This window comes from Hylobates moloch, unplaced genomic scaffold, assembly GCF_009828535.3.
Source record: "Hylobates moloch isolate HMO894 unplaced genomic scaffold, HMol_V3 SCAFFOLD_5, whole genome shotgun sequence".
Taxonomy (NCBI): Eukaryota; Metazoa; Chordata; class Mammalia; order Primates; family Hylobatidae; genus Hylobates; species Hylobates moloch.
This window is the reverse complement of record NW_026652280.1, coordinates 108,731,756-108,756,988: the sequence shown is the minus strand read 5'-3', so window position 1 is coordinate 108,756,988 and position 25,233 is coordinate 108,731,756. Positions and strand designations below refer to the sequence as shown.

The 25,233-nt window shown below is 52.1% G+C and overlaps 1 protein-coding gene across 2 annotated transcripts in view; it reads right to left on the bottom strand.

Annotated features, from left to right (window-relative positions):
• Nucleotides 1-17,935, bottom strand: part of TBX15 (T-box transcription factor 15) — a 119,046-nt gene extending 101,111 nt beyond the window's left edge. Inside the window, exon 1 of one of the 2 annotated variants that reach the window (XM_058439818.1) lies at nt 17,853-17,935. Coding sequence is in view for 1 of the 2 variants with exons in the window: in XM_032151954.2 (XP_032007845.1) it covers nt 4,145-4,349 (205 nt within the window). In the remaining variant the exon portion in view is untranslated. Of the gene's footprint in view, nt 1-4,144; nt 4,350-17,852 lie in introns of those variants that run through there. The other variant, XM_032151954.2, reaches the window with a different exon arrangement.
• Between the last annotated feature and the right edge of the window lie 7,298 nt (nt 17,936-25,233).

Here is a 25,233-nt window from a genome sequence, read left to right as displayed (position 1 = left end):
GCACAATAATCCTCACTGGCCCATGACAAACTCGGGCCTTAGATCCCTTTCGCTTCCCTTCACACAAGGTCACTTACCAAAAGGGTGACCTCCGTGGAAGACCGTTTTAACCTGACAAGCGAGTGGCTTGCGTAGGTCCACCAGGCCTCACCCTTGACTCCTCGGAGCCAGGCACCTCCAGGCCAGCACCAGAGCAGAGGCGTGCACGGCAGAGCCGAACCAAGGTTCCTTGTCCCTGGACTCTACCCCAGCAGACCCTCAGGCATCTCACTCTACGCGTTCGCCGAACACCCTGTCCCTGCGGTCCGAGCTCCGGCCTGTGCCCTGGCTGGCGTTTGCCCCGCGCAAACACAAACACATTCTCCCCCGCTGGCTTGAACTCGTCACTTTTTATTCGTTACTTAAACGTCAGTGAAGAGTCACTTCCTCCGTGTTCACCCTGTTTCCCTATTGGGGGTTGGAGGTTGGTAGAGAGGTGATGTCAGAATTAAAATCTCTGAGTTTTATTTTGAGCAAACAAACCATAAACTGGCAGATTAATTCATGTGACCACTTGGTCTAGATAACTCCAAAAAAGAAAGTGCCCTGGGGCGGCCGCGCTTTCTGCACGGGCTTTTCCTGTCTCATTTCACTAGCAGTTGAGCTGAGGGGTGCGTGCGAGAATGTGAGACCTGCCACTTGTGCACGTGTATGCTGAGTGTCGATCTGCCTGCGTGTCCTTGGGTGTGCCTGTCTAGGTGCCCACCCGCGCGCGCCACCACCTCCCCAGGCCTCTGGAGCGCAGCTGCTGCGTGGCCCGGCCCGAAGTTTCAGGAGGAGGAAATCCCTCCACAGAAGGTTTAAATTATTTCGCTCCGCGGGAGACCCGGCTTCGGCCGCACTCTGCAGAAGATTTTGGCGGGAAATGCCCAAGCCCTAGCTGAGGACTCCGCGTGGAGCTGGGGCTGAGGTCCGAGCGCAGATGGCGCCGCCGAGCGCCTGAAATATACTTGCAAGGCCGCAGCAATATACTTGCAAGGCCTCAGCCGGAGCAGCTGTTCCAGCCGATCCTAGCTCGAAAGTTCCTCTATTGCTCTGGGAGAGGGCGGGGGCGGGCAGGCTCGAGAGCCAGGCCCCTCCGAGGCTGGTCTTGAGGCACTCTAGCGGCTTCTCCAAAAGACTGCGAGTGCCGGCTTAGGTATGACAGGGAGGGTACCTCACAGACCCTTCTCCAAAGTCTGGCGGGCCTTGGGGTTTTTCGGGGCCACCAGGCTCGGTGGAATTTTTGAAACACTTTCGAAATACATAGTTTCCTCTGTGGAGTGAGTGCCTACAACGCGCAGGCCGGACTGATCCCCCGTTGTTGCAGGTTGGTGCCCCAGGCTGCGGGTGCTCGGGCGCCGACTAAAGCCAGCTCTGTCCAGACGCGGAAAGAAAAATCGGCTGTGAAAAAGCAAAAGGCCGCGTCTTTGAATGAAAGTTAAACATTAAAATCTGACCCTAGAGTTGTCTAAAGATCGCGGAATTTTGAAGCTCCGGCAGAGCGAACTAAAAAACGGTGTTATGAGAGATGGTGAGAATACTCTAGGCATGAACGTGTGTGTGTGTGTGTGTGTGTGTGTGTGTGTGTGTGTGTGTGTGTGGTGTGTGTGTGTGTGTGTGTGTGTGTGTGTGTGTGTGTGTGTGTGTGTGTGTTTAATTCTTCCCCCAAAACAATTTTTTGTGTTTTTCCTATTCCCGGTTTGTTATCGGTCTAGGGCGGGAGACCCACGCAGCGGCTTCTCGGCCCTAAGGAGAAGAGAGTTGAAACAATAATGAGGCTCACCCGCGAAGAGACGCTGCCCTGGGCACAATAGGGTCGCCTGCGCTACTCCTCCATACACACATCTTTAAATGTGTCCCTGTGTGTGCTCGTTAGGGTGCTATATTACAGAAAAAGAAAGGCCTAAAAACAGGCCTGGTCCCGCCTTTCGCTACCGCCTGAGTCTGGAGCCCACAGCTCCACCTCTTCTGCTCCCTGGACCGCCGCGTCTCCACGCCACGGCGCCCTTTTTACTAAAAGATCTTTTCTCATCCTACCAGCAAATCGTTAAGAAAGGCTTAGCCATTGCGGGGGCTCCACCTTAAGGATTCCCCCGGCCCACTAAAAGGCTAGGCCAGGCCTGTAGCCCAGCTCCGCAGAAAGCCAGAGGGTGCTGGGCTTTCAGCTTCTTCCTCCTAGACCCTTGCCCCACAAATACATTTCGTTTTCTCTAATCCAAATACTCATCTTTTTCTTTTTTTAAAAATGATAACGTAATGGGAAATGACCAACCGAACTCTGTTACATAAAGTTAGTTCCGTTAGATCTTCCACCCCACCCCCATCCCGCGGGAGCGAGTAAATAGAATTCATGAGCTTAGCTCCCCAGGTTCACGCTCTAGAATGGTTTCTTTTTGCCTCATTCCCTAGCTTTTCTCTCTTCCGCCTCCTGAATGGAGCTCAGGCTGAGGAGAACGGCAGAAAGAGCAAACTCTTATCTGAATCTCTAATTATGACCCCATATATTGCCCATTTTGAACATAAGGCCCTAGACGGGCTCCGTGCGAACTGGGGCCTCCGAAGAGAAAACTTCCCCGGGACAGGACGTCTGCCACGCGCAGCTAAACAACTTCTGCTTTTTCCGCCGTGGAGAAAATAAAAGAACCTTACAAATTCTAAGGTGTCATAACCCCTGCAAGAACTTCTAACTGTATGAAGGCCCACGCGAGATTTTGACAATAGATAAATGAGCTGAGGAAATACGGTCTGGCCAGGGAAGGGAAACACACATCAGCCCTGGGTCCCTTTCTGGAATGCCCACGCAGGGGTCCGCGTGGACAAGCACTTGCATTCAAATACAGGAAAAGGCTTGGACGGTCGAAATAAATCTCCTTTTAATTTTCTTTTCATCGACTAATAAAAATAATTCCCCAGTACTAAACTCAAATACCGTAACGGGCCACAAAAACACGGAGAATTCATAAAACTCTATCTTTGCAGGTCACCCGCTAATCGCATTATTATCAGCCTCGGGAGCATGGAAATTGAACTGTCACTGCCTAAAGAGAAAATGTAAGCGACAGCTGTCCCTTCTCTGAGTTGGACAGCTTTGCGGCTGGGATCCCCAAGCTCCTGAGCCCCAGGCCGTCTCTATCCCAGTGTAGGCCGCTGCCCCCTCCCCGGGCTTGCCAGCGTGCGAAGCGGGGTCTACTCTCCAGCTCCGGCTGTTCAGCAGGAGCACCTTCCAGCACGGTTTTAGAAGTCCGGGCTGGAAAGCTTCTGAAACCGCTAAACCAAATTGCGAGCGTTGTGTGTATGTGCGCGCGCGCACACTCAAGATTCTTCCGACAACAGCTGTTCCCCCGGGCTGTTTTTGCACAGTTGAAATCTTGGCACTTAACACAAAATGTTAAAGTTGGCTTCTCCCCTCCTAGGGTTCTGTTAAAATACAGACATGACATCCGCCCTGCTTTTTACATATTCCGTGCACATAATATACATGGGTTACTGTAGGATCTGAGACACAAATCAATCGTACTCACACCCTAAATACACAGAGATGTGGGCCCTGAAGAGTGACCCAAGGAGTAAGGGGTCTAACATCCATTCTTGTTTCCGTAAACGCCAAAGGAGTAGAAATATAATTATGTTCCATCATCGAAAAGTTGGTGGGAGAAGGGCAAGGACGAGGTTGAAGGCTAAATGAGACAAACTGGTCATTCCCCGAGACTGAGGTATTGGATGGGAGAACGCCGCGCCAGTCCTCCCGAGTTCTCAGAAGCGAGTCCCAGATCTCGGCTCCCGCCGTTGCCTTCGGCCCGCGCCCCTCCCAATCCCAGGGACCGGCAGCCCTTCACCCACGGACACCCAGAAAGCTGCGCTCTCCTCCCAAAAGAGAAGGAAATGCAAACAAACAGGACTCCTTGCTTAGGCTGGCGACTAAAATGCAAGGCTCAGTCCGGCCCCAAAAATTGGTTCCGGTGAATTTAGGTAGGCTCAGGGCATTTGCGCGGAGAAAAAGAAACCTATGTTGGGGCAAGGCAGGGCGTCAACGGCAGGGCCTAGCTCCTCACCAGCGACTGGCGACTGGCCCTTCGGCGTCCCCTCTCCGCCCGCCTCCCGCGGTCGGCTGCGACGCACTCACCCGGGTGAGGCTCCAGGCCGTGTGCCGCCGCGTCCTCTGTGTCTCCGAGTGGGCCCGCGGGGCTCAGCGCCTCCATGGACAGGTCCAGCCCCTTCTCCTCCCAGTCTCGCAGTTTCCGTTTTTTATTTGAGCCGATCAAGGCTTCAACGGAGAAGGCATGTGCTCGCGAGCTCAGGGCGACTGCAGATCTTCTCCTTTCACTCATTTTAGCCGCCCACACCCCTGCCTCCGCTCGCCCCCGCTACCGAGGGAGCAGTTGGCGCCCTCAAGCTCGGAGCGCCCACCGGGCCCGGCCCGGGAGAGGCGGAGGCGCGGCGGACGAGGCTGAGACGGCGGCTCGCGGGTCTCTGCACCCTCCCACTGCGTCCTCCTCCGCCCTCCTCTGCCGGATCGGATCTGCGCCCCTACGCTGGCCCAGCTGCTAGGAACTAGCGCCCCGAGCGCCGCCCGCTCGCTGCATGAGCGCCGGAGTCCTGCTTCCCACCCCCGGGGCAGGCGCTCACAGGCTGTGTCCACTGAACTTCATCTTGTTTTTGTTATTATTATTATTCTCTCTGTCTGTCTCCTCTTTCTCCCCTCCCTCTCTTTTTCTCTCCTCCCTCTCTCTCTCTCTTCTTCTCTGCCTTCCCGTCCTCCCTGTGATCCAAACTTCTGGGAAACTTTTTTTTCCGCTAAATTCCTCCCTTCCCGAGGAACAGGGGGCAGGCGGTGCGCTCCTGTCCGAGGGGTGAGGGAGAGGGAGGGGGAGGAAGAAAAAGACTGAGGGGGAAAAAAGCCAGCCCCCAACCAATAGCGAGGAGGGAACAAGAGAAACCCCGAGAGCGCGAACCAATGAGAGGAAGAGAGAGACTGAGGCCCGGGCCAAGGCTGCGCGCCAGTCGTCCCCTGGATGCTCCTGGGCCGACTTTAACCCCTGGCTTCCCGGTTTCCCCATGGGTTACTCCAAGAGGGAGGTAGGACAGTTGAAAGTCGAGGTCTGATCTGCGCCTTTACAAACTCCTGCAAATCCCAAATCCATACGATTTTCTTCCAGATCTGCTGGTCTCATAGACGCTGCAAGCCCAGAGTCACTTTAGTTGCAGATCTGGAATTTTGGGGCTCTGACAAAATGTTAACCTGTCCAAAACTCCAGAAAACGATTCTGATAATTTCGCGTCAGCCCCAGGTGCTTTAGAATATTCTGGTTCCTCCTAGATTTCGCCACACAGGTTTTAATGTTCCTATTGAACCTTTTCTAAGCAAATCTGGGTAAGGCAAAAGGAAACAAACAAACAAACAAATAAAAAGCCCTGTTACTAACCAGGGTCTTGTAACTGAAAATTTAAAGACCGCTTCCTCCTTCCAGCTCTACCTGGTGGAGGAGGAGACACCGGCGCCTTGAGAGCAAGGGGTGGGCGACGGAGAGCGGGGTTTAGGGCGAGCTCCTCAGGCGTATTCCAGCTGGGCCCCCTCACGCTGCAAATAAATACTCTCTTTCCCTACGGCCCGAACGCTGGGCTGCGCTTCGCCTGTTCCGGGCTCTTGGTGCAGAGAACCTATGGAGAGGTGACAGGCGAGAGCAGCTAGGAACTTTAACAGAAGAGAAGGAGCTTTTTCAAAATTCCCTGCAAATCCCGTTACCTCAAGACCCTGGCTTTCCCGGCCAGCTGATCTGCCCCCTGGCCGCCCCCCGCCTTTTGCAATCTGTAAGGACTGCATTCAACATGGATTTCTAAGGAATTAAAAAATCCAACGCTCCTGGCCATTCTTAATTCCCACACCCCTTCCCAAGTTACGCCACTGGTCGAGGACTGCAGGAGACCCCCGAGTGCAGAGAAAGCTCAAACCGGCGGCGAAGTCGGTCCTAGCCAAGCTGGAAAAACGTCTCGGATTTCGCGGACAGCGGCCTAGACACAGCCGATCTTCCAGTCCTAGTGCCCTGGTCGAGACGGTTCTATCCTTTTGCAAAGAAGCCGGAAAGAGCTGGGTCCCGGGGGCGGGGGACAGACTGAGAGGCCAAGCAGGCCAGTCGTGACGACAGCCAGGCCCTTAGAAGTCTTCAAACCTGAAAGTTTAGGTTAGGGGGCCCACAGCCTGTTAAGATTTGTTGTTGTTGTTTTTGTTTTCGCGAGGCCCGGGAGAATCAGCTCTCCCACCTTGCGGCAAGAAAAGATGACTTGTCAGGCCTCTGAAACGCCGAATTCTCTGCCAGACTGCGGAGGGGCCCAGGGAAATCTAGTCTTTATTACTAGAGTTGGAAGTGCTCTGGTGCTAAAGGCAACCACAGTGTTGTGAATGCACCTTGGGCCTCTTTAGACAAGAGTCTACTTTTGCCCCCTTCCTTCACCCCCACCCCAAATTAGGATCCAACCAGGATGTCAGGAAGCTAGCATCCCATGCGAATGCAAAAAGAACAACGGAAAAGCCACCGGATGAGTGTGATTCAGCCAAGCCTGACCTCCCCGGAGCCTGTGTCTCAGGCTTGGAAGTCCCCAGGGAGCACAAAAATGAACTCTGGGGAGCTGGAAGCAGGGTACTGGTCCCCGTCTCCTACAGCTCTGCCCAGCGGACTTGGGGAGCCGGGATGGAGAGGCGCAGGATCTCCCACTTCAGTCACCATTTGGCGTTGCTTCCAGGAGTCGTCGCTGAAAGTCAGCGCGCATTCACTGCTACCGGGCTTCAGCAGAGAAGCTGGAGACAAGGCAGACGGGAGCCCGCAATTTCCTTCCCCAGCGGCTGGGGCCTCTCTCTCAGCTCCCAACTCTGGTGTCGCCCGGCGTTTTCCGCCTGCGGCTGGAGCCTGCCCCTACCAAGCTTGGTGGGGTAGCAATGGGGCCGGCCTCTAGACTTTCCCAGCTCTTTTCTCCTCCCCATAGCCGGTGTCTCCCATCTCTCCCTGGCAGCCTTTTGCCTTTCACAGTTTCTCACAGGCCTGGTTTGGACTGAGAAGTGGGTACACCACAGGTCTCACCCTCCCTGAGACCACGGAATTTTCTCAAAAAGGAGAACTTAGCCTGGGCAACATGGAGAAACCCTATCCCTACAAAAAATACAAAAATTAGCCAGGTGTAGTGGTGTGGGCCTGTAGTCCCAGCTACTCAGGAGGCTGACAGGCGAGGATCACCTGAGCCCAGGAGGTCCAGGCCGAAGTGAGCCCAGATCGCACCACTACACTCCAGACTGGGTGACAGAGTGAGAACCTGTCTCAAAAATAGGAAAAAAAAAAAAAAATAGGAAGACTTTTTGGTTATCGAGGAACGTAATTACAAGTCCAGAGTCCCGATTGTTCCTGTATGTCCAAAGACACAGCATCTGAGAGGCATACATAGAGGAATGAGCAATGGCTTCAACAGCATGCATCTGCATCCTCCCCGAAGCTTGCACCCAGCAGAGTCAGGAGTCAGTCAGAAGAGTTCCCATACCCCTCCTTCAGCTTTGCACATAGGCTGCTCCCACCCCCATTCCACAGACACACATATCCTGGAATTGTAGGTTAGGCCACTAAAACCAATCGAACCCAAATGAAAGCAGGCTGGTTTTTAACAGTCTTGAAAATAAGGGGTTTCCTCTAAGTAAATGGGAGGAGCAGTGAAAACTTCCGTGACTCTATAGGAGTTACTGTAAGGTTTTTCCCAGAAGCATGCACTCCTTGGTGGGTGACTCTGCTGATGGGAAGGAAAGTCTGGAGAAAGAGTAAGCAGGACAGCTTAATATGTGTGCTTAGGTGTACACTCGTGTGCAATTGAGGGAGGGTTTGGGAGATTACATGTAAGAATCTGGAAGTGTGATACAAATTTTCCTTCTACTGATTACATCAACTGGCTTTAAAAATCTCTCCTCATTACCCCAGTTTATCTCTCTTTTAACCTTTATGGGTAAGGGTGGGGTCCCCAGTTTATGAGGCTAATTCCCTAGGCACTACCTAGGTTTCCCTGCTACAAACTTCAACTTTTCGCCCTGAGTGGATCCTACAGGCGACCCACCCTGAAATGACTCTATTTCAGAGCTGTTTTCAGCCTGAAACTGATTGACAAAGACCAAGCAAGATGTCTGCCTCCCACTTACTCCCTGCAGGTCCCCCAAAAGGAAGCGAAGGTTACTGGGTACCTGGGAAGTCTGAGGATCCCTGGGGTTTCACAGGCTACCTGCAGGGGCTTACAGGGAAGTGGAAGTCCAGGCCTAGTCTTGGAAGGGGAAAAGTTAGAAAGAGAAAGGCAGTACAGTAACTGTTCACCTACAGCTGACCAGGTCCAGCTATTTTGATTTTTCAAAGGAGGAGCAGAGTAATGCGGCAACAGATCAGAGTCATAAACACAAATAGGCATTCCCAGAAACGGAGCGCCCACATCCTCCACATACCGGTCTTTTCCTCCCATTACCCCACACTGAATATCACCTTAAATAACACCACTGCTAATGCCTCAATACCAAGGTGAACCACCAGCCGGCTTTGATTTCAGAGTTTTGAGTGAGTAATTGAAAACAAAGTTAAAAATAGTTGGCCAGCGGGACATATTAGGTTGCCCTTAAACACGTGGGTAGGACACCCTGTGGGGGTGAGAGAATTACAATGAATTCGCCCATCAAGGTAGGTATAAAACATTATGAGGCGTCTATGGGGTGGGAAGAAACCATCTAGACTGCAAGGCGAGCTGGAGCCTAGTGACCAGGTCCGGTTCACCTCCAAACTGTGTGACCTCCGGCAAGTCGATTAATGGCCTATGCCTCAGTTTCCTTAACCTCAGAGTGAAGGGGTTCTTAAAACTTTACAGCTAAGCAAAGCAGGCAAGGTCATCGACCTCTGGGGCTGGACAGACCTGAGATTTTATTATTGCTGTGATCGAATCTTCTGGGAATGTGAGGTCAACGATTCCACTTTTCACATATTTTCCCAAATTGGTGCCCCCAAAGCAAAACAAAGCAAAACAAAACAAAACAAAACAAAAAACAAGAGCATGAAATGGGACAGCATAACTGATCTGGAACCCTCGGGCGTGGTGAGATGGGGAGAGGGAGTGGATTTCTGGAAACGCCCGCCCAATGCCAGTTCCGCGGAGGCGGCGTGGGCCCACTCTTGCTGACCGCACCTCCAGTCGCTCCTTCAAGTCGCAGAGAGCTGCGGGACCCGCATAAGTCGTTAACTATTCAACCACCCTCTCACACTTTTTAAAAATAAAAGTCCGTGGGGGTGAAAGGTCTTTAATGATGTTTTTTTGTTTTCACGAAATAAAACCTTTTATTTTTATTTTAAACCAGCAGCGTGCCCATCCCTTGGTCCTTCCAGATGTTTGCAATAAAATCGCAGGTTTTGCCTTTGGGACTGGAAATAAAATTTAACGGCCTTCACCCTGTAATTATTCTCTTAGCTTGCCCTTCATAAATTTAGCTGCTTTCTATCGGCATTGGGGCAAGAGGAGAGCGAAAAGGGGGGGAAAGCCCCGATTTTATATTTGTGACTATAAAAAAGCGCCACCCGGTTTCCTCGCCTTCGGCCGCCGCGGTGTGGCCGGCAGAGCCGGCCCGGCGGGCCGCAAAATTGCGCTATTGTTCGCTGACTTCGGTCTGCGCAGGAGCAGGGCCCCTCCACAAAGGGAGCCTTGTGTGGCCAGGCCGGAGCGGCCGCGCCCAAAAGGTGAGGAAATCCTGTTCCCCCAGGCCCAACTTCTCTTTCCCCATGGCGTTTCGCGCAACGCCGCAGCCCGACCTTCGACTGCAGTGTGCGCCCGCCGTGCCAGGCTCCAGCTCCGGCCCTGCCAGCCTTCGTAGAATGCAGGATGCCTAACTTTGAACCTGAGCTGAGCCCACTGAGCATGAGGGAGGAGCCTGCCTCAGGTTACCAAGGCGGAAAGACAGGCCTTGGGTGCGAGGTGAAGGGGCTTCCTGGGAAGCCCTCCAGCCCCTCTCCTTGGCCTTGCTTCCGCAATGCTGGAAGGTAACATTCTGCACTCTCAGGAGCTCGAGATTGCTTGGCAGCACCATAAAACCCAATCCAAAATAGGCGAGTTTTGAGGCCCCAACATGCACCCCGAAAAAATACGGGTACATCAGCAACTACCATATACTTTTTATAGGAAGCTAAGTACAAGCGTCATGCACGTATCATGTGTGACTACACAAAGCCATATGTTTATCCGGCAGCACACATAAGCATGCATACACTTCCTACACTCACACGCGTTGTATCCATGTACCTTTCTAGAATCAATCATGAATGTGGAAACAACACATACGTGGGTACACAGCGTCACACACAGGCATGTGAGGAAACATCCTGGCCCCACTCAATTGCCCCCAAGGTCTGCAGAAATCAACACGCATCCCTCCTGCTGCATCTCTTGTCCCCAATCCATAACTCTCTTGGGATCTCCCTGACTTCTTGAAGCTTAATCCATGTGGCTGTCCTGTAGCCTCCTCTCCTTTATCTGCAAGGGATTGCCTGAATGGTCAAGGTCTCTGAAGCAACAAAAGAAATGAAACATGAGGAGTACCCAGCTTCCAGCCCTCGCTCCTCCGCTCCTCCGCTCCTCCGGAGAGCCACACAATTCTTGGGGGAGACTAGGACTTTTTCCAAAGCCCCAAGATCCTCAGCAGGGACTGACAGACAGGACGATGAGAAATGGTGGGGCCAAGTGGGAGCAGCAGGGCTTTGTCTTGCTTTCATGTGCAGCCCCTTGGCCCTTTAGTGGGCAGGCCTCAGGCCAAAAAGCTAAATCTTGGGAGCCAGATGAGTCCTACACAGAGAATTCTTTCCTGTTCTTTCTGGTCTCAGAAACCCCAGTTTTACCAGGTTCACCCTCTAAATGTGACTCCACCTCCCGCTTCATTCTGGGTTTGCAGGTGCTTGGCTAAGTAGACTTCTCTCTTTAGTTTTTCCACTGAGAGGAAGAATTATCTAAAGCTTACGCGGGAAGAAGCACTGGGCCCTGCAGTCTAACTCTGTAGCAACCCTGGAACATAAAGGGGGTACCTGAGATTTCTGCGGAGTGGTGGTGGGGAGGCTGAGGTTGGCAGAAAGGAGGCAGGGGAGAGGGGCCTCTAGCACTGAAATCTGTTGGGGCACAAGGACCAGCAGCTAAAGGCAGCTGAATTGAGGCATTAGTGATTAAATTTGATGATGACTTTATTTTTTCCAGAAGTGGTTGAATTTCATTGTTGCTAATAAATGGCCACCTACAAGCAAAATGTCCAAGGTGGAAATTCAAGAGCTTACCCAGCCCTGAGCCATCACCCAAAAAGTCCCATATGTGGATTTTTACAGCCTCCTTACACTCAGTCTCCCCTCTCCCCCAGTGGAAATAGTTATTCAAGGAGAGTAGGGTGGCTATTCTCCATTATTCAATAGCTATTCTCCATTATTCAAGGAGAGTGGAAAATAACTCTCCACACTGGAACAACTGGGCAGCTCCCAGGTGGGGCTGGGGCATTACATCCTCCAGGCTGCCGAGGTCAGGGTAGCTGGGGCAGCTGGAATTGTTCTTGCCTCTGCCCACAGCCTCAGGTGAGGTTGGGGGAGCTGGCGGGGTGTGAGCTAGTCCATGGGAGGCTTTTATGTGACTTTGGCCCATAACTCATGGGCTACCTCTTCTATCTGAAACCAAATCTAAGGGGATAGGAAGAAATCCAGAACTCTCGGGTGGTATGCATAGCATCCTGTGACACTGAAATTAGTCACGGTAAGGAGCAGGTGCACAGTTGTCCCCAAACAAATGAGCCCTCCAAATGGTTGAAGTAAATCAGTAGATACAGATTGATATATGTAATTTTTAAATTTTGTTTTATAACCTGACTTTACTTTCAGACCAGAGACACATACGTGGTGTCTGCTGAGAGGCAAACATTGCCAGAGTCCCTTGAGCTGCTGCTGGGGAAGAGTTGGGGGGAAGAACAGCCCCACTACTGGTCCCACTCCAATAGCCACAAGAGGCATTGCACTCTGGCCCATTGCCAAGTACCCTGGAAAGCCAGCAGGGAGAAAAGTGGTCCATCTGAAACCAAGAAAAATACTGACTTCACATACTTTCACAAGGACTTTGTAAGACAGCCTACAAATCTAGGCGAATGAAGGAATTTCCAAAATGGAACCATTCATGAATCCATTTTCTCCTAATTATCAATGGTGTCTGTGGCATTAGGGGCCTGTGAGGCATGATGACTCTGAGGGGCAAGGGTCAGTGGCACCATGGTGGATGGAAGCTTCACCAACATCCAATATTACTATCCTTGGTTGCCTTTACCACAGGATATGAGAACTTCTGAGCCAGCTCAGAAAACAGCAGAAGGTGTTTGCTGTCCAGAGGCCTCTCCTTCCAGTAAAGACAAAGAGAACAAGATAAGTGTTTATTTCCATGGCCTTCCTTTCTTGCCACCAAGTTTCATTCTGTAGCTCCTCTCTTTCTGGTCTGCACAAATTAAGAAGAGCTAATATTTACTGAGCTTGTTACTCCATGCCTTAGCACCCTGTGCTAAGTGCTTTGCATGGACTTATGTAGCCTGCTTCAAGCTCTACAAGCCAAGAACTAGTATTACCAGCCCCATTTTACACATGAGAAAACTGAGGTACAAAGGAGTTAGGCAGCTTGGCAAAGGTCTCACAGCTTTCAGTGCAGGTAAAATTCTAAAAAGAATTCTAGAGCTAGAATTCTTTGCTCCTATACCCTCAGTCCTTCTCTGTGCACACCTAAGTTCTCTCTGGTTGCAACTGACTCAAGTTACTTAGTAGGGAAAGATGGGGCACTGGTGGAACTGTCTTACACAGGCCAAAAACTCTTGCCTGCCCAGATCTAAAATACACATGAGAGGCCTTCAAAGCATCCTTGCCAGCAAAAGGATAATGGGGCAGGGTCTCCCACTCTGACATTACTCAAGGTACGGCTCAGCCAGGTGCCTAACAGAACATGTATCATTGCAGGAGCCACAGTGGTTGCTTCCAGGAAGGCAACCTGGAGGCAGTCCCCTAGGGCTATGGGCAGTCAACTGGGATCATGCTGCTAAGCTCTTATTCTGCTCACCAGGATCCCCATTGCCCGCCTCAGACCAGCCCTTGGTCAGCCTTCTCTCTGGGTGCCCAGTCAGCTTGGGTGGCTTCACCTCAAAATCATCCGCTTTACATGGCTTTGAACCTTTATTGGCTTAACCCCAGAGCCACCTGTTCTCTGAAGGCTTCTGGACCTTCAACCCCACCCACTTGTAGGCTGCTAACAGCAATTATGTCTTAAGTAGAATTTGTCCTCGCAGTGGTGGTCTGTAGCCAGTGCCAAGCAGACCATCTCTGCCTGCCAATTGGGAGCTTCTTGAGTACAGGATGTGTTAACCCAGCATGGGAGCTATCTCCATCACTCTATCATGGCCACTAGTGAGATAAAGCTGCCTATGGTGGGCCCTCAAACTGAGTTCCCCTCTCACCCATCCCCAAACACACACTCATACATACACTCACAGGGCTCAACTCGGGGGTCCTCTGTTTATTTTAATGGTCATCCCTACAGCTCAGATCCACTTGAAATGCAAATAAGAAATGGTCTTAAGGTTCCGAGCACTTATTGGTGTCAGTGATTTATGAGAGTAGCTGAGGACTTGGAAATCAGATTCCTCGTGAGAAAGGGGACAGACAGAGAAACCTCACAGGTCCTTGGAGCCAGATGGAAGGGAGCAGAACTCCAGAGTTCAGAGGAAAAACCTCGGCTTGGGAGAAAAAGCTGTTGGCTTAATTTGAAGGGCTCCTGTCAAGCTGCAGACTAGCCTTAGGAAAAGCGGCTGAGAGGGAGAGACAGCCTCGCCCCTCAAAGTCTCCACCCCTCAAAGGACGAACCTTGGCAGCGATGCTGCAAAGTCCCTCTCGACTTCTGGGCTTAGAGGAGTCCCAGTTCTGGGAGTGAGTTTGGTCTTGTTTTGGTGCCCAGGTGGCTGCAGCCTCCTCCCCTGGCAGAGGCCACAGGCCTAGCTCTTTCCCACCCCACCCAACCCCCACCCCCTCCCACCTGCCCCCAGCAAAGGCTGGCCAGGAGGGCCTGGGCTGCCAGAGTAAAGGAAGCTTTTAGGGATGGAGGGGACAAAGCCAGTCCCTGGGACGCCCTGGACCAGGCCCCAAACCACCGCTTCCTGTGGGATCCAGAAAGGAAAGGGAAGAGGGTGAAATGCAAGAAGACCTCCCCTCTTTATTTTTGCCTTTTCCCCATTTTGGACTTCTCAGTGGAATGTTGGCAGCCTCTTTTCTTGGGCTACTTTTTCTCTCCCCTTGATGGCAAATCCAGTCTCACTGGCCGTCTTGCTCTGTGCAAACGCTGCATTAAAACTCTTGTTGAGGTGAGGTGGTGTTGCCCAGGTTTCCTTGGTGCAGGTGTTGCCCAGGCATCTGCTCTGTGCTGCTCTGGATCTCCCTCCTGTCCTCCCTAGTAACTCTCAACAATGTCCGCCCCACTGGGGGAGCTTCCTTCAGTGCTACAGATGGATTTTTTTCACCCAGCCAACTGACTCTTGTATCATCAAGAGACCACCATTTGCCTTCTTTCCATCTATTTTTCCTGATTTTTTAAACTTATGGCCGGAAGCCCAGCTAGCACCTATTTCCTGAGGAAGACTGTGGGGAGGGAGGTGAGCCAGTGGAAGCATTAGATGCTCAAAGGAAAGATATGTGCGAGGAGGAGCCACTGAGTCCCTCACCTGGGCCTTGGGCCCTGGGAGGCCCCTGAGGGCTCTAACACTAGCTGCTCCTGTTTTGCTCCCAGTTTCCCACAGCACCCCCTGTGGGCTCTATCTAGGGCTAGAGATGCCGGTGGACAAGTGTACTAGCAGCCTCTGTGGTCCTGAGGAATGTAGATTGCAGCCATTTAGAATCGAGAGAGGCTAATGAAAGCTAGGGAAACATGAAAGGGAATGGAAGGAGAAGACAGAATTTAAGAAAAAAAGAAGAGAGGAATGGAAAAAGGAAACAAAGGGAAAGAAAAATAGAAGGGAAGTGGTCAGCACTGCTTCTCAGTTACTGAGACCTTGATGCACCTCTGTCTGGGGCATGTATCAATGCCCCACACCCTGGCCTGTTTTCCCCAAGCAGCTTGAGACTATCAGAATTTGAGGTACTGGCAGAGCACTAGGGGTCCTAGAACTTGTCTTCTGAGCAAGCCAATCACGTCATGTATAGTAGAGCCAGGGTGGCCCACTGCCTGGGCTTGAAGGCCTCAGCAAGGGGTTCCTAGCACAAAGCAGCAGGGGGTGGGGTGGGAAGGTCAAAGGCCTGGAGGAATCAGCTGTGCAGATTGAAGGCCAGGTAGGGGTGCGTCTCCTGAACTCCTTTCTCAAACACTGATGTGTTGGATACAGCATGCTCTGGGCAGCCAGAGAGCAAAAACAAGAGATCTCAGAGTGCAGAAAGAAAATGTGGTTATTGGGAGAAAGGGCTAAGAGACTGAGGGCCCTAGGGAGTGGAAGACCCAGAAGCAAGACCCAGAGCAGTGGGAGTTTGGCCAGGTTGACTCGGGCAGAGGACGGAGGGACCTTGGGTTTGGCATGAGGGTGGGAGAAATTAGTGGGAAGCCATGGTGTTTGTCACTTTAAGTAGTTAATATTTTCCCAAATGTTAATCCAATTTGAGGTTATTAGGCAAAGTGCCGAAAAAGGTTGCACATCGGAGTTATTCGAGTAAATCTCCGTGCTCTGGATGTGGGGAAAGATACGTGAGAACTGGCTAATATTGGCCCTCCACCCACTGAGTCCACAGCTGCCCCCACCCCTCCACTATTAGAGAAGAGGGTGAACGGCTTTGAGTTTTCCTCTCCAAGGCAGGAGGTGGTTTTCTCTCTGAACTCCTCCTCCCCTCTCTTTAATTCACTTCCTCGGACTGGAGCCTCAGCCTTGACTTTTCTTCCTTCACTCCCCAAGCCCCCACCATCGCGCCCAGCATCTCTTCGTCAGTCAAAGACAAATAAAGCCTAGCTTACTGCCTGGGTTGACCGGTTCTCCGGTGGAGGGGGCGGGGGGAGAGAGAGAGAGAGAGAGAGGGAGAGAGAGAGAGAAGGAGAACCCTGGAGAAGAGGAATGCGCTGCAAACCCGGGCGAACAGACGTGCATGGTGCCCTCACCCAGCCCCGCCATGGCCTAGACAGCCGCTGCTCAGCCCTGCGCCCTTGAAATTACATTATTTTCTCTCCGGCCCAATCATCGTTTTACAGGAAAAAAAAAATTAAATAAATATAAATTGCTGCTTTGCAAGATCAAAGTGCCGATTTCTGGTGCATCTGGAGGAGTGGGGAGATGGGGAGGAAAGAGAGGGGGAGAGTGGCGCAGTCGTGGTTGCCCAACTTCAAAGGGTTCTCAACAGTGCATTTTGCCATTGTATTTTAACTTCTCTTCCCCACCAATCTTGCAGGGTGCGCAGCGGGGAAGCGTGTAGCTTCAGAGTTCAGAGCTTGTGGAGAAACCTTGCTTTGACCATGTCTGCGCGTCCCCACGGGACTCAGAACCCTGAGGCTCTTCTACAGACACCAACTTGCCCAGCTCGCGGTGGAGGGAGGGTGCGGAGGGGAGGCTAGGTGAGGAAGAGAGTGGGGTAGGGGCTGATCTGGATCTGTAGAGTCACCAAATACACCAATAAACCGAGAAGAAGCCAACAAGTAGCCATGCCCCTACTCAAGCTCAAAGCTAGAAGGCTAGCTGAAGGCTCCTTGTCAATTTTCCCTGCGCTCAGGCTAGCTGTTCCACAGGAAGGACTCGGGAGATTCAGATTATTTGGGAGACCTGGATCAGTATTAGGTCTTCAGAGGTTAGCGGGGTACAGAGGTTAGCGGGGTTCTTGATGATAGAATTGTTTATTTGTGACCCGGCCACCTGGGCGACTACGTAGGCCTGGTACAGGAGGCAGGAGTTCCCTCTGTCCCCGTTGCGCTTTCCTTAATCGAAGAGCGGGTAGATGCCGGCCAAGCAAAGTGCTCAAAAGTGTAGCTGGGACGCCCACGCCGGAAGCCTGGAGAGGCAAGTTACAAGTTCGCAGGGCTTGGGAGTTTTTTGCGGCGGAAGAAGCTGAATCTAGGGGCTGAGTCCCCGGGAGGGGATGGCCGCCTCTTAGCTTTCGCCAGGAGATTATCTTGGAACCCAGCTGTCGAGATTGAGAGCTCTTTCTGCGGAACCTGCCTCCGGAGTAAGATGAGCAAGGGGACCGCCACGTCCTCACCGAGCTCCCAGCGGCCTTTGGGGCGGGCCCGGGGACAAGCCGGAGGACTAGGCTTCTCCCAGAGCGCGGCTGTCTTTCCAGGGAAGACCCAAGTGCGCGATGTCAGCCCGCCTGCACTTCATCTGAATTGTCCTTATGTGGCCATTTCTGTTTCAAATTTCAGATTTTTCAATTAAAAAAGGATGGGTTAAAACAGCTGAGAGCGCGCCTGCTCTTTCCCGCCCTGGGTTCTACTTCTCTCCAGCCGCTCACCAGACTGCACCTCCAATCTGGGAGCTATCCCCACCTTGGGAGTGTGGGGCAACAGTGTTATTCTCGTTTCCAGAAAAGGAAACCAATGTCCCTACAACTTGACGTTAAATGGTCCCAAGTTCTTGAGCCTCAAAGCTAGGACTATTACCTAGGTCACCTAAAAATTTTTGTTCTTTCCACTCCCGCGAGGGTGATTCTGTTAGCCTCGCAGGCCCTTTCCCACCTGTCATTTGAAGTCATCGACCCCGGGGCAGCCCCAACAGTTCTGTGCGGGCCTGCGCGCACCGCCCTCACCGTGCGCGCCAGGCATCTCACCTCGGCCAGGCAGGTGCAGAGGTGACAGGCGCGGCAGCCGCGGTTCTTTCAGCCGAGGGGCAGGAGTAGGCTGGCCGCCTCCTTCTGCTGCCAGCAGGCGGAGGGGGCAGGGGAGGGGGAATAGGGCTGGGAAATTGCCGTCAGCGGGTCCCGGCCCCGCCTCCCGAACGCAACGTCTACGAAACCTCAGAACTTTCTATTGTCTGAGAAGCTTCACTGAACAAATTTTCCCTAAAACTATAGAGCTGCGAAGAGCGGATCAGGGCAGGTTTTAGTGAGGCCCTGTGCCCTCGAGCCTGCCTGCCAGAAAGTGTGACCGGACCCCCCCCCCCCCCCCCCCACTGTCAGGATCGGGGAGGAGAGAAGAGCTCGGCCCCTTAGTGCCGCCCTGCGCCGTGGTCGCGAAGTCGAGCAAGCGGTGTCGACGCCCCAGGAGCAGGGGGATCCAGACCTAAACTCATGGGTTCCAAATGGGCAAGGGAGCAGAATCAAGCATCGGCTGGCGCTTGTAGAAAGCGCGTCTGCCTTGGAACACCCTTACCAGGGTACCCAACCCCAGCGCCAGGTTTCCTGGCCTTGCAAGGAGAGATTGAATTTGTCAGGATTCCCCACTCCAGAAGGTGGCTCGTGGTGAAGTTTCACCCTTCCTGGTCTGCACAGAAGTCAGTCTCTCTCTCTCTCTCTCTCTGTCACTCACACACACACACACACACACAGCACCCTTAACCTCACCCCGATCGCTTGTGGGTAGATTCCCGAGAGCATCAGGTAATCTCTTATTTTTCTCACCGCCTTGGGTGAGAAACCGGCTACCTCCTCTCAGGAGGTCCACCCTGCATGTGGGCGTGGACCGGTGGACTCACTGGAACATTGACTCACGACCTAACCTTGCACAAGTCTCAATTGCAGAGACCACGTTCCTCTTTTGTCCAACGGGGGTGATTGGGGCAGCCTAAAGATTCCTGGGAATGCTCCACTATGTGCTTGGGTGCCCACTTAGAGTACATCTGACACGTGTGCACATCTATATTTGAATCCGACCACCTGAGCCCCGCTAACATCAGCGCACAGACCTACACTGTCTTTCTGTCCCTCCGGCTACTTTCCCTGCTTGCTGTTTCTGCTGGGTGATTAACGACCCCAAATAGTGTAAGGAATTCGACTTCTCAAGCTCAGCATTTTCAATTCCTTAATTTGTCCCTGGGTGACCGTTAGCAATTGTGGCTGTAGATCACATGGGGCGGACCAGGTAGAATGAGCAGCTGATTCAACACTGTTGAGTTGGGGTTTGGTTTCGTTTTTTTAAAGGCGACTCAGAAAGTAGCCCCTGGAGAACTTCAAGAAGGCAGCAGGCTGCAGGCTGTGGAGGTCCCTGCACTAAGATGCCTTTGGGTTGTCACCACTCTCGTTCTTTATAAATATTAAAGTGCTAGCAACTAGCAAAGCCCTTCTGAGCTGTAGCCTCTGATGTGGGTGGGGCAGGCAGGTGAGAAAACTGAGGCTCAAAGGTTTCTTGCTTCAAATCAGAGGTCTCAGTGGGAGAGCTGCACTCTGGGTTTCCTGTTTCCAGTGTGGATCCTGGGGTATATTTTCCTGGGAGCCAACAGGGAGTGTACTGGGAAAAGGAGAAAGTACTCACAGCAGAACTGCTCCAGAGGCAACCATAGTTTGACGTTTTTGTAGTTGTTTGTGTCAGAAACAAGTTAGTCCTCTCCATTGCCCCGTCTCTCCCCTACGCATGCTGAGTCCTGATCGTTGTTCTACCTCATTTAAAAAAGGAACATTGTCCCTCCTGATGGGCTGGGTATGAGATCTGAAACATTCCAGGTTGCCTCAACAGCTGCTACTAGTTTTTGTTTTTGTTTTTCAAAGTGAGGCTTTAAGTGGAACTTTTGAAATACTTTTCTGTCCCCATCACCCTCCTGATTAAGCAGACAGTGGCTCTGGGGCCAAAGCCTTTAGAGATGACTCCCTTCATGGATTTCTGGTACTCTCAAAGTATAAGGAGGAGTATAAGAGGAGAGGTGGAGGAAAGGAAAAGGAGACACAGGAGAAAGAGAAAGGGAAGAGTCTTTATTTTTTCTGTTTGCTTGGGTTTTCCGGATTCAGGAGACTGATTCTGCTCTGATGGGGAGAAATTAGCTCCTTCTCTCCCCTGCAGCAACTGGGGCACTGCTAGCTGCTCCTTCCAAGCTTGCTATCCCTTAGAAAGGGTCAAAAAGGGTCTGGGCCTGGCACGGTGGCTCACGCCTATAATCCTAGCACTTTGAGAGGCCAAGGAGGGAGGATCACCTGAGGTCAGGAGTTTGAGACTGGCCTGGCCAAAATGGCGAAATGCTGTCTCTACTAAAAATACAAAAATTAGCTAAGCATGGTGGCGGGAGCCTGTAATCCTAGCTACTTGGGAGGCTAAGGCATGAGAATCGCTTGAACCCAGGAGGCGGAGGTTGTAGTGAGCCAAGACTACGCCATTGCACTCCAGCATGGGAAACAAGAGCAAAACTTCCTCTCAAAAAAAAAAAAAAAAAAAGGTGGGGCGGGGAGGGGTGTTGTGTGGTCTGGGCAAGGTGGAAAGAAGGGGGTATCAACATCCTCTAGGTGGCAGCAGGCCTGGCTAGGGTCTAGAAGAAGACCCTCCAACTCCCTCAGAGGGATGAAGACCTGGGGTCTTCTGGGTGGCAAGAGTAAGACCCACTAAGCTCCAAAGTCCTGGCACTGAACTCTACTCTCCGAGGTGCCAGATTTGTAGATTCTGAAGTCACACTATTGTGATTAAATGCATGATTTTGTAAAACACATATAGACTATGAGACTAGTCTTAGCTAGAGTGAGAACAGTGACTCCTGTCCTTTCTGGAGCTGGCAATCCTATCCCAAATTAAGACTCTAAGCTTTTCTGAGAAGTTCAACCACTCTGTGAACATGCTGACTGAGGCTGAGGTGGGCTAACAGGGGCGACCTGCCTGTCTGCAGGCCTGTGAAACCCAATCAGTATACCTCCTAGAGAGAGTTGCAAAGGAATGTACGGGTGTGCAGGATGAAATCAGCCCAAGAACCTTTATAGAAACATGAGTGCGATCTGTGAGGAAAGCAAGGATGTAACTAAAGCAATGCATTTGCTTTTACTGGCTGACTGACAGGCTTTGGTGGGGGTTGGATAATTTTACTAACTGGTTGCAAAGACCTAAGGCCCTGGCAGAGACATGGGGGAAGGGGCTACTCAGGAGAACTAGAAGACAAAAAGGAACAAATAAAAAAATCCTCCTATATTCCATGCACACAATTCTTTGTCACATATGTATTACATATGCACATACAAACTTATTTAGTTTAAAAAGAAAACCCTTGCCTTGAACAAAATAGATATGCACATAAGTTCATGCATTCCCTCAGCAAATAATCATTGAATGTCTGCCATGAACAGGGCATTTTGCTAGGCTCTCCTTTGTAAATATGTGTATGAGTGTGTCTGTGTGTGTGTGTGTGTGTCGTGTCTGAGTACACATTCAACCAGCAAACTCCAATTTGGCTTCATAGCGGGTTTGTGACACAACTCAGAACTCTGAGTGATGGGACTCAGACTTCAGGATACACACACACTTTGGGTCAATGCCAGAGGTGGTAACAAGTCTGCTGGTGCCCTAGGAGTTCACACTTTTCCTCTTATACAGTTGTGGAAGTGGAGGGGGAATAGTCTTGAGCTCCAACTTCCAGCCTACTACCTTTGGGGATAATGCTGAGAAGCAAAATATGTTAAATCCTTTTAAAATAATGCTTTCCATTCCTAAAGCCTGTTCCTCTTCCAGAATCATTCTTAGGAGGTTGGAAATAACCGGGCAACCAATGGATTTCTTTTCAATGACTATGGCATTGAAGAGACTGACTTAGGGCAATTTCCGTAAGTGTACACTTCAACAGTATATACACACAAAGGCACATGTATACACAAATATACACATGACTATAGGAATTTACTTACATAGACTGTAATCATACCTAGAAAAAAAGTAGGATGGAGTGGGGAGGGTGGGTTTAGTTTTCCTTACTTTTGAAATTCAGTAACTCCACAAGTAGACTCAAAATATCACTCAGTTTTAAAAATTTTATTTGACAAAAATGATATATATTTATCATGTATATGTTGTTTTGAAATATGTATACGTTGTAGAATGACTAAATTGAGCTAACTATCATGCGTTACCTGAAATACTTTTTTTGGTGTGTGTGGTGAGAACATCTAAACTCTATTAGCAGTTTTCATGAATACAAAACATTCTTGAAAATTGCTAACAATAGTCACCACGTGATACAATAGGTCTCCTGAACTTATTCTTCCTAACTGACCAGTCACTTAGCTTTTTAACAGTCATTTTCATGTGCCCTTACCAACTTATCTGCTATATCTGTGTAACCAGGCCAGCAGACACTACCCCAGCCTTGTAGCAGCAAATGACCCAGTTGCCTGTGCCTTCATGGAATAGTCGGTAAAATCCAATCCATACTTCACGGTATGAAATGCTCAGACTCTCTCCCTAGCGGAGCTAGTGGAAGACGCTCAGCAGCCTTAGCATAGGAATCTGCAGGGACAAGCACATTCCTGGACGGCGACTTTGAATCCAGGCCAAGCAAAGAGAGGTACATCAATATTGGGATTCTGTATTTTTGGGGTCTAATCGGTGAGTATAGAACAAAGGAGTGGAGAGGAAGGCAAAACAACCTAAGTAATAGAAAATCCAGCCATAGACTGCAGTGGAAATTAATGGCACGAGAAGCCTTGGCAGCAAAGGTAAGGGTTCACAGTTGAATGCCACTCGAACTCATCCAGATGCCGCTGCGTTCAAGCTCTCCCAGCACCCGCGGCCGAAGTAAATAACAATTCTTTTAATGCGCAGGCAGCAAGGAGAGGGCACTGCGAACTGCAGACTTTTCTTCTAAGGATGAAGACGACATTATAAAACTGCACACGACCTCCCTAATGGCCCATTCGTCCCAGCTCTGTCTAGTGAAGCAGAGAGCAGAAAAAAAACATCTAGCTCTATCAAGTTGAAAACATTTTCACTTTCACCTTAAACTAGTGAAGCAAACGGGTTTTCCCTTTCCGAACATCGCTCTTGTTTTTCCATTTAGTCTTTGGGAATGTAGCCTCAATCTTAACCGCGTATGATCGTTTCCACTGCACCTGTGCGAGAGACAGGCGCACACCCCCGTGGCTTCGGATCTCTAAATTATCTAACCTGGCGGCTGCGTACGACTCGTTGAAAGCCCTGGCGATGAGCTTTTTCACCCAGGCTTGAGCTCAGCAGCCGGGCCCGCAGAGTTGCCGCCAGTGGGGAGGCAGGGAGGCTGTCGGCGCGCCGGAGCCAGGCGGGAAAGGGACTACAGCCGCCCGCCGTTGTAGCGCAGGAAGCGGGCGGTGCCAACACACACTTCGCAGCTCTGCACGTTCTTCGTGTCTTGGAGGAGAGTAGAGCCTCCGTGTGAAGCTCCGTCCGCACCTGACGAAGAGGAGGGCGTCTTGCGCCACTCCAGCGACTCTGCGATGTTAAGACGCAGACCGCTGCTGCGCCTGCCTTTGTCCGGGGCGGGCGGGCAGCCGCCGCTCGGAGCAAGGTGGGGCTGCGGGCAGGGACAGCCGCGGGGCAGATCCCTGGCCAGGGTTCTCTAGAAAGCCCGCTCTGCGCCCAAACGCTCTTCTCGGTCCGTGGGCCACTTCGGACTCGACGCTGCCGGTGAATTCACGCGCTCCGGGACACGCGGGGACCTTTGACGAGGTTTTTGAACTGGGGGTCGTCCCCTGTAACCTGGCCGCGCTACCTCCCCAGGTGAGCTGGACTCCCGGGTGGGTTCGGCAGCTGGCAATGGGGCAAAAAGGCAACCTTGCCTTATTTCTAGGGGCTTAGAGATGAAGAGCGGCTGAGTGCTCTCATCCACCGCAACCCGGGTATTGCCCTCTTTCCCGTCTTCTGGAAGGGAAAAACCATGCCGTTTTGAATTTCAACATATTTAGATTCTTTCTTAGGAAGGCCTGCCCGGTAGGCACAACCTCCGGAGAAACGGGCGGCGCGTGAGTTCCCTGGAGCGGACGCCTGGGCATCCAGTATCCTGTCGCATGGCTGGTGCGGCGCCCACTGGGCGTGGGGACTGGGCCCGAGGCTCCCGGTACCGGGTCGTGGTTAACGCCAAGGTCAAGCCCTTCGAAGAACTCTGAGTTATCTGCCTGACTTCTTGTCCCTCAGGAAGCGTCCCTTCCCGACTTTTGAGGGTGCCTTGTTCTTTGACGGGGTGGCCCTGTGGGGGAGTAAGGAGAAGTGTTCCTCCACTGCTGTTCTGTGGAGCGGGACCTGGCTTTGTTCGGCCTGCCTGCTCTCGGGTTGTGCCTGTACTCCGGCTCGCACGCCTGACTGCTGGCCCTGGCAGCTGCTCGGGCCCCGCGCAGGCACACGCGACAAGGCGAAGTCCCGACGCCCCGCGGGCGCTTGGGCCCAGCACACCCGCGCACGGCCCAGGAAACGGGAAAGGCCACTGTCTGCTTCCTTTTCGCAAATTCTATCCGCTGGCACGCGAAGGTCACACGGGCTCTCAATGCTAATTTGAAATGGGAACCACCACGAAGGGTTCAGGTAGCCTGGTGGCCCTGACTGCACAGGGTGCGGACAGTGAGCCCGGATCCAGCTTCAAGGCCACGCGCCTAGCAGCCCGGCGGCCCGGCCCGGCCAAGGGAGGAGGCAGGCCGCCGGGGTCGGCTTCCGTGGCCTGGGGGTAAGCTCTGATTCACCCCCAGGTGAGGTCCCCGGGGATGCCCAGATTCGGGCCGGGAAACGCACCAGGAGAGAACCACCGAGCGCTCTTGGTTATGAATCAAAGCTTATAACTGTGGCCGCAGCTAGACCTAGGGGAGGCCTGGGCGGCGAAGCCTCGATTTCCTCGACCGGAATTCGTGAGCTATTAAACATGGGCCCTAGCAGGGCCCACGCCCTGTCTTCCTTTGCTGACAAGGCTCCGCGGGGTAGTGGGCGGGAGACAAGGGTCTCGGAACAGACGGGCTGGCCCGGCGCGGCGGGCGTGTGTGTGCAGTGGTGCGGGGTGGGGATGGAGGTGGGGCCTCGTTTAGTTCCCGGGATCGGGGAATCCCGGCTTCTCGATCTCATCCGGCGCAGAGATCGTTAGCGTCGGTGGACCAGTTAGTGTGTACGGCCTCACCCCTCCGCCTCCAGCTTTCGAGGCTCTCCTCTTCAGAGCTCCAAAGGAAAACTTCTGCGACTTCAAGAACGTCCTGCGCATTCACATGGGGTCGCTTCCTGGCTGGTTGAGGAGAGTGAAAGTTCTAGTGCCTAAGCCTCCTTTTCCCTTACCCATTTTTCTCACTCCTCAACCACAGATAA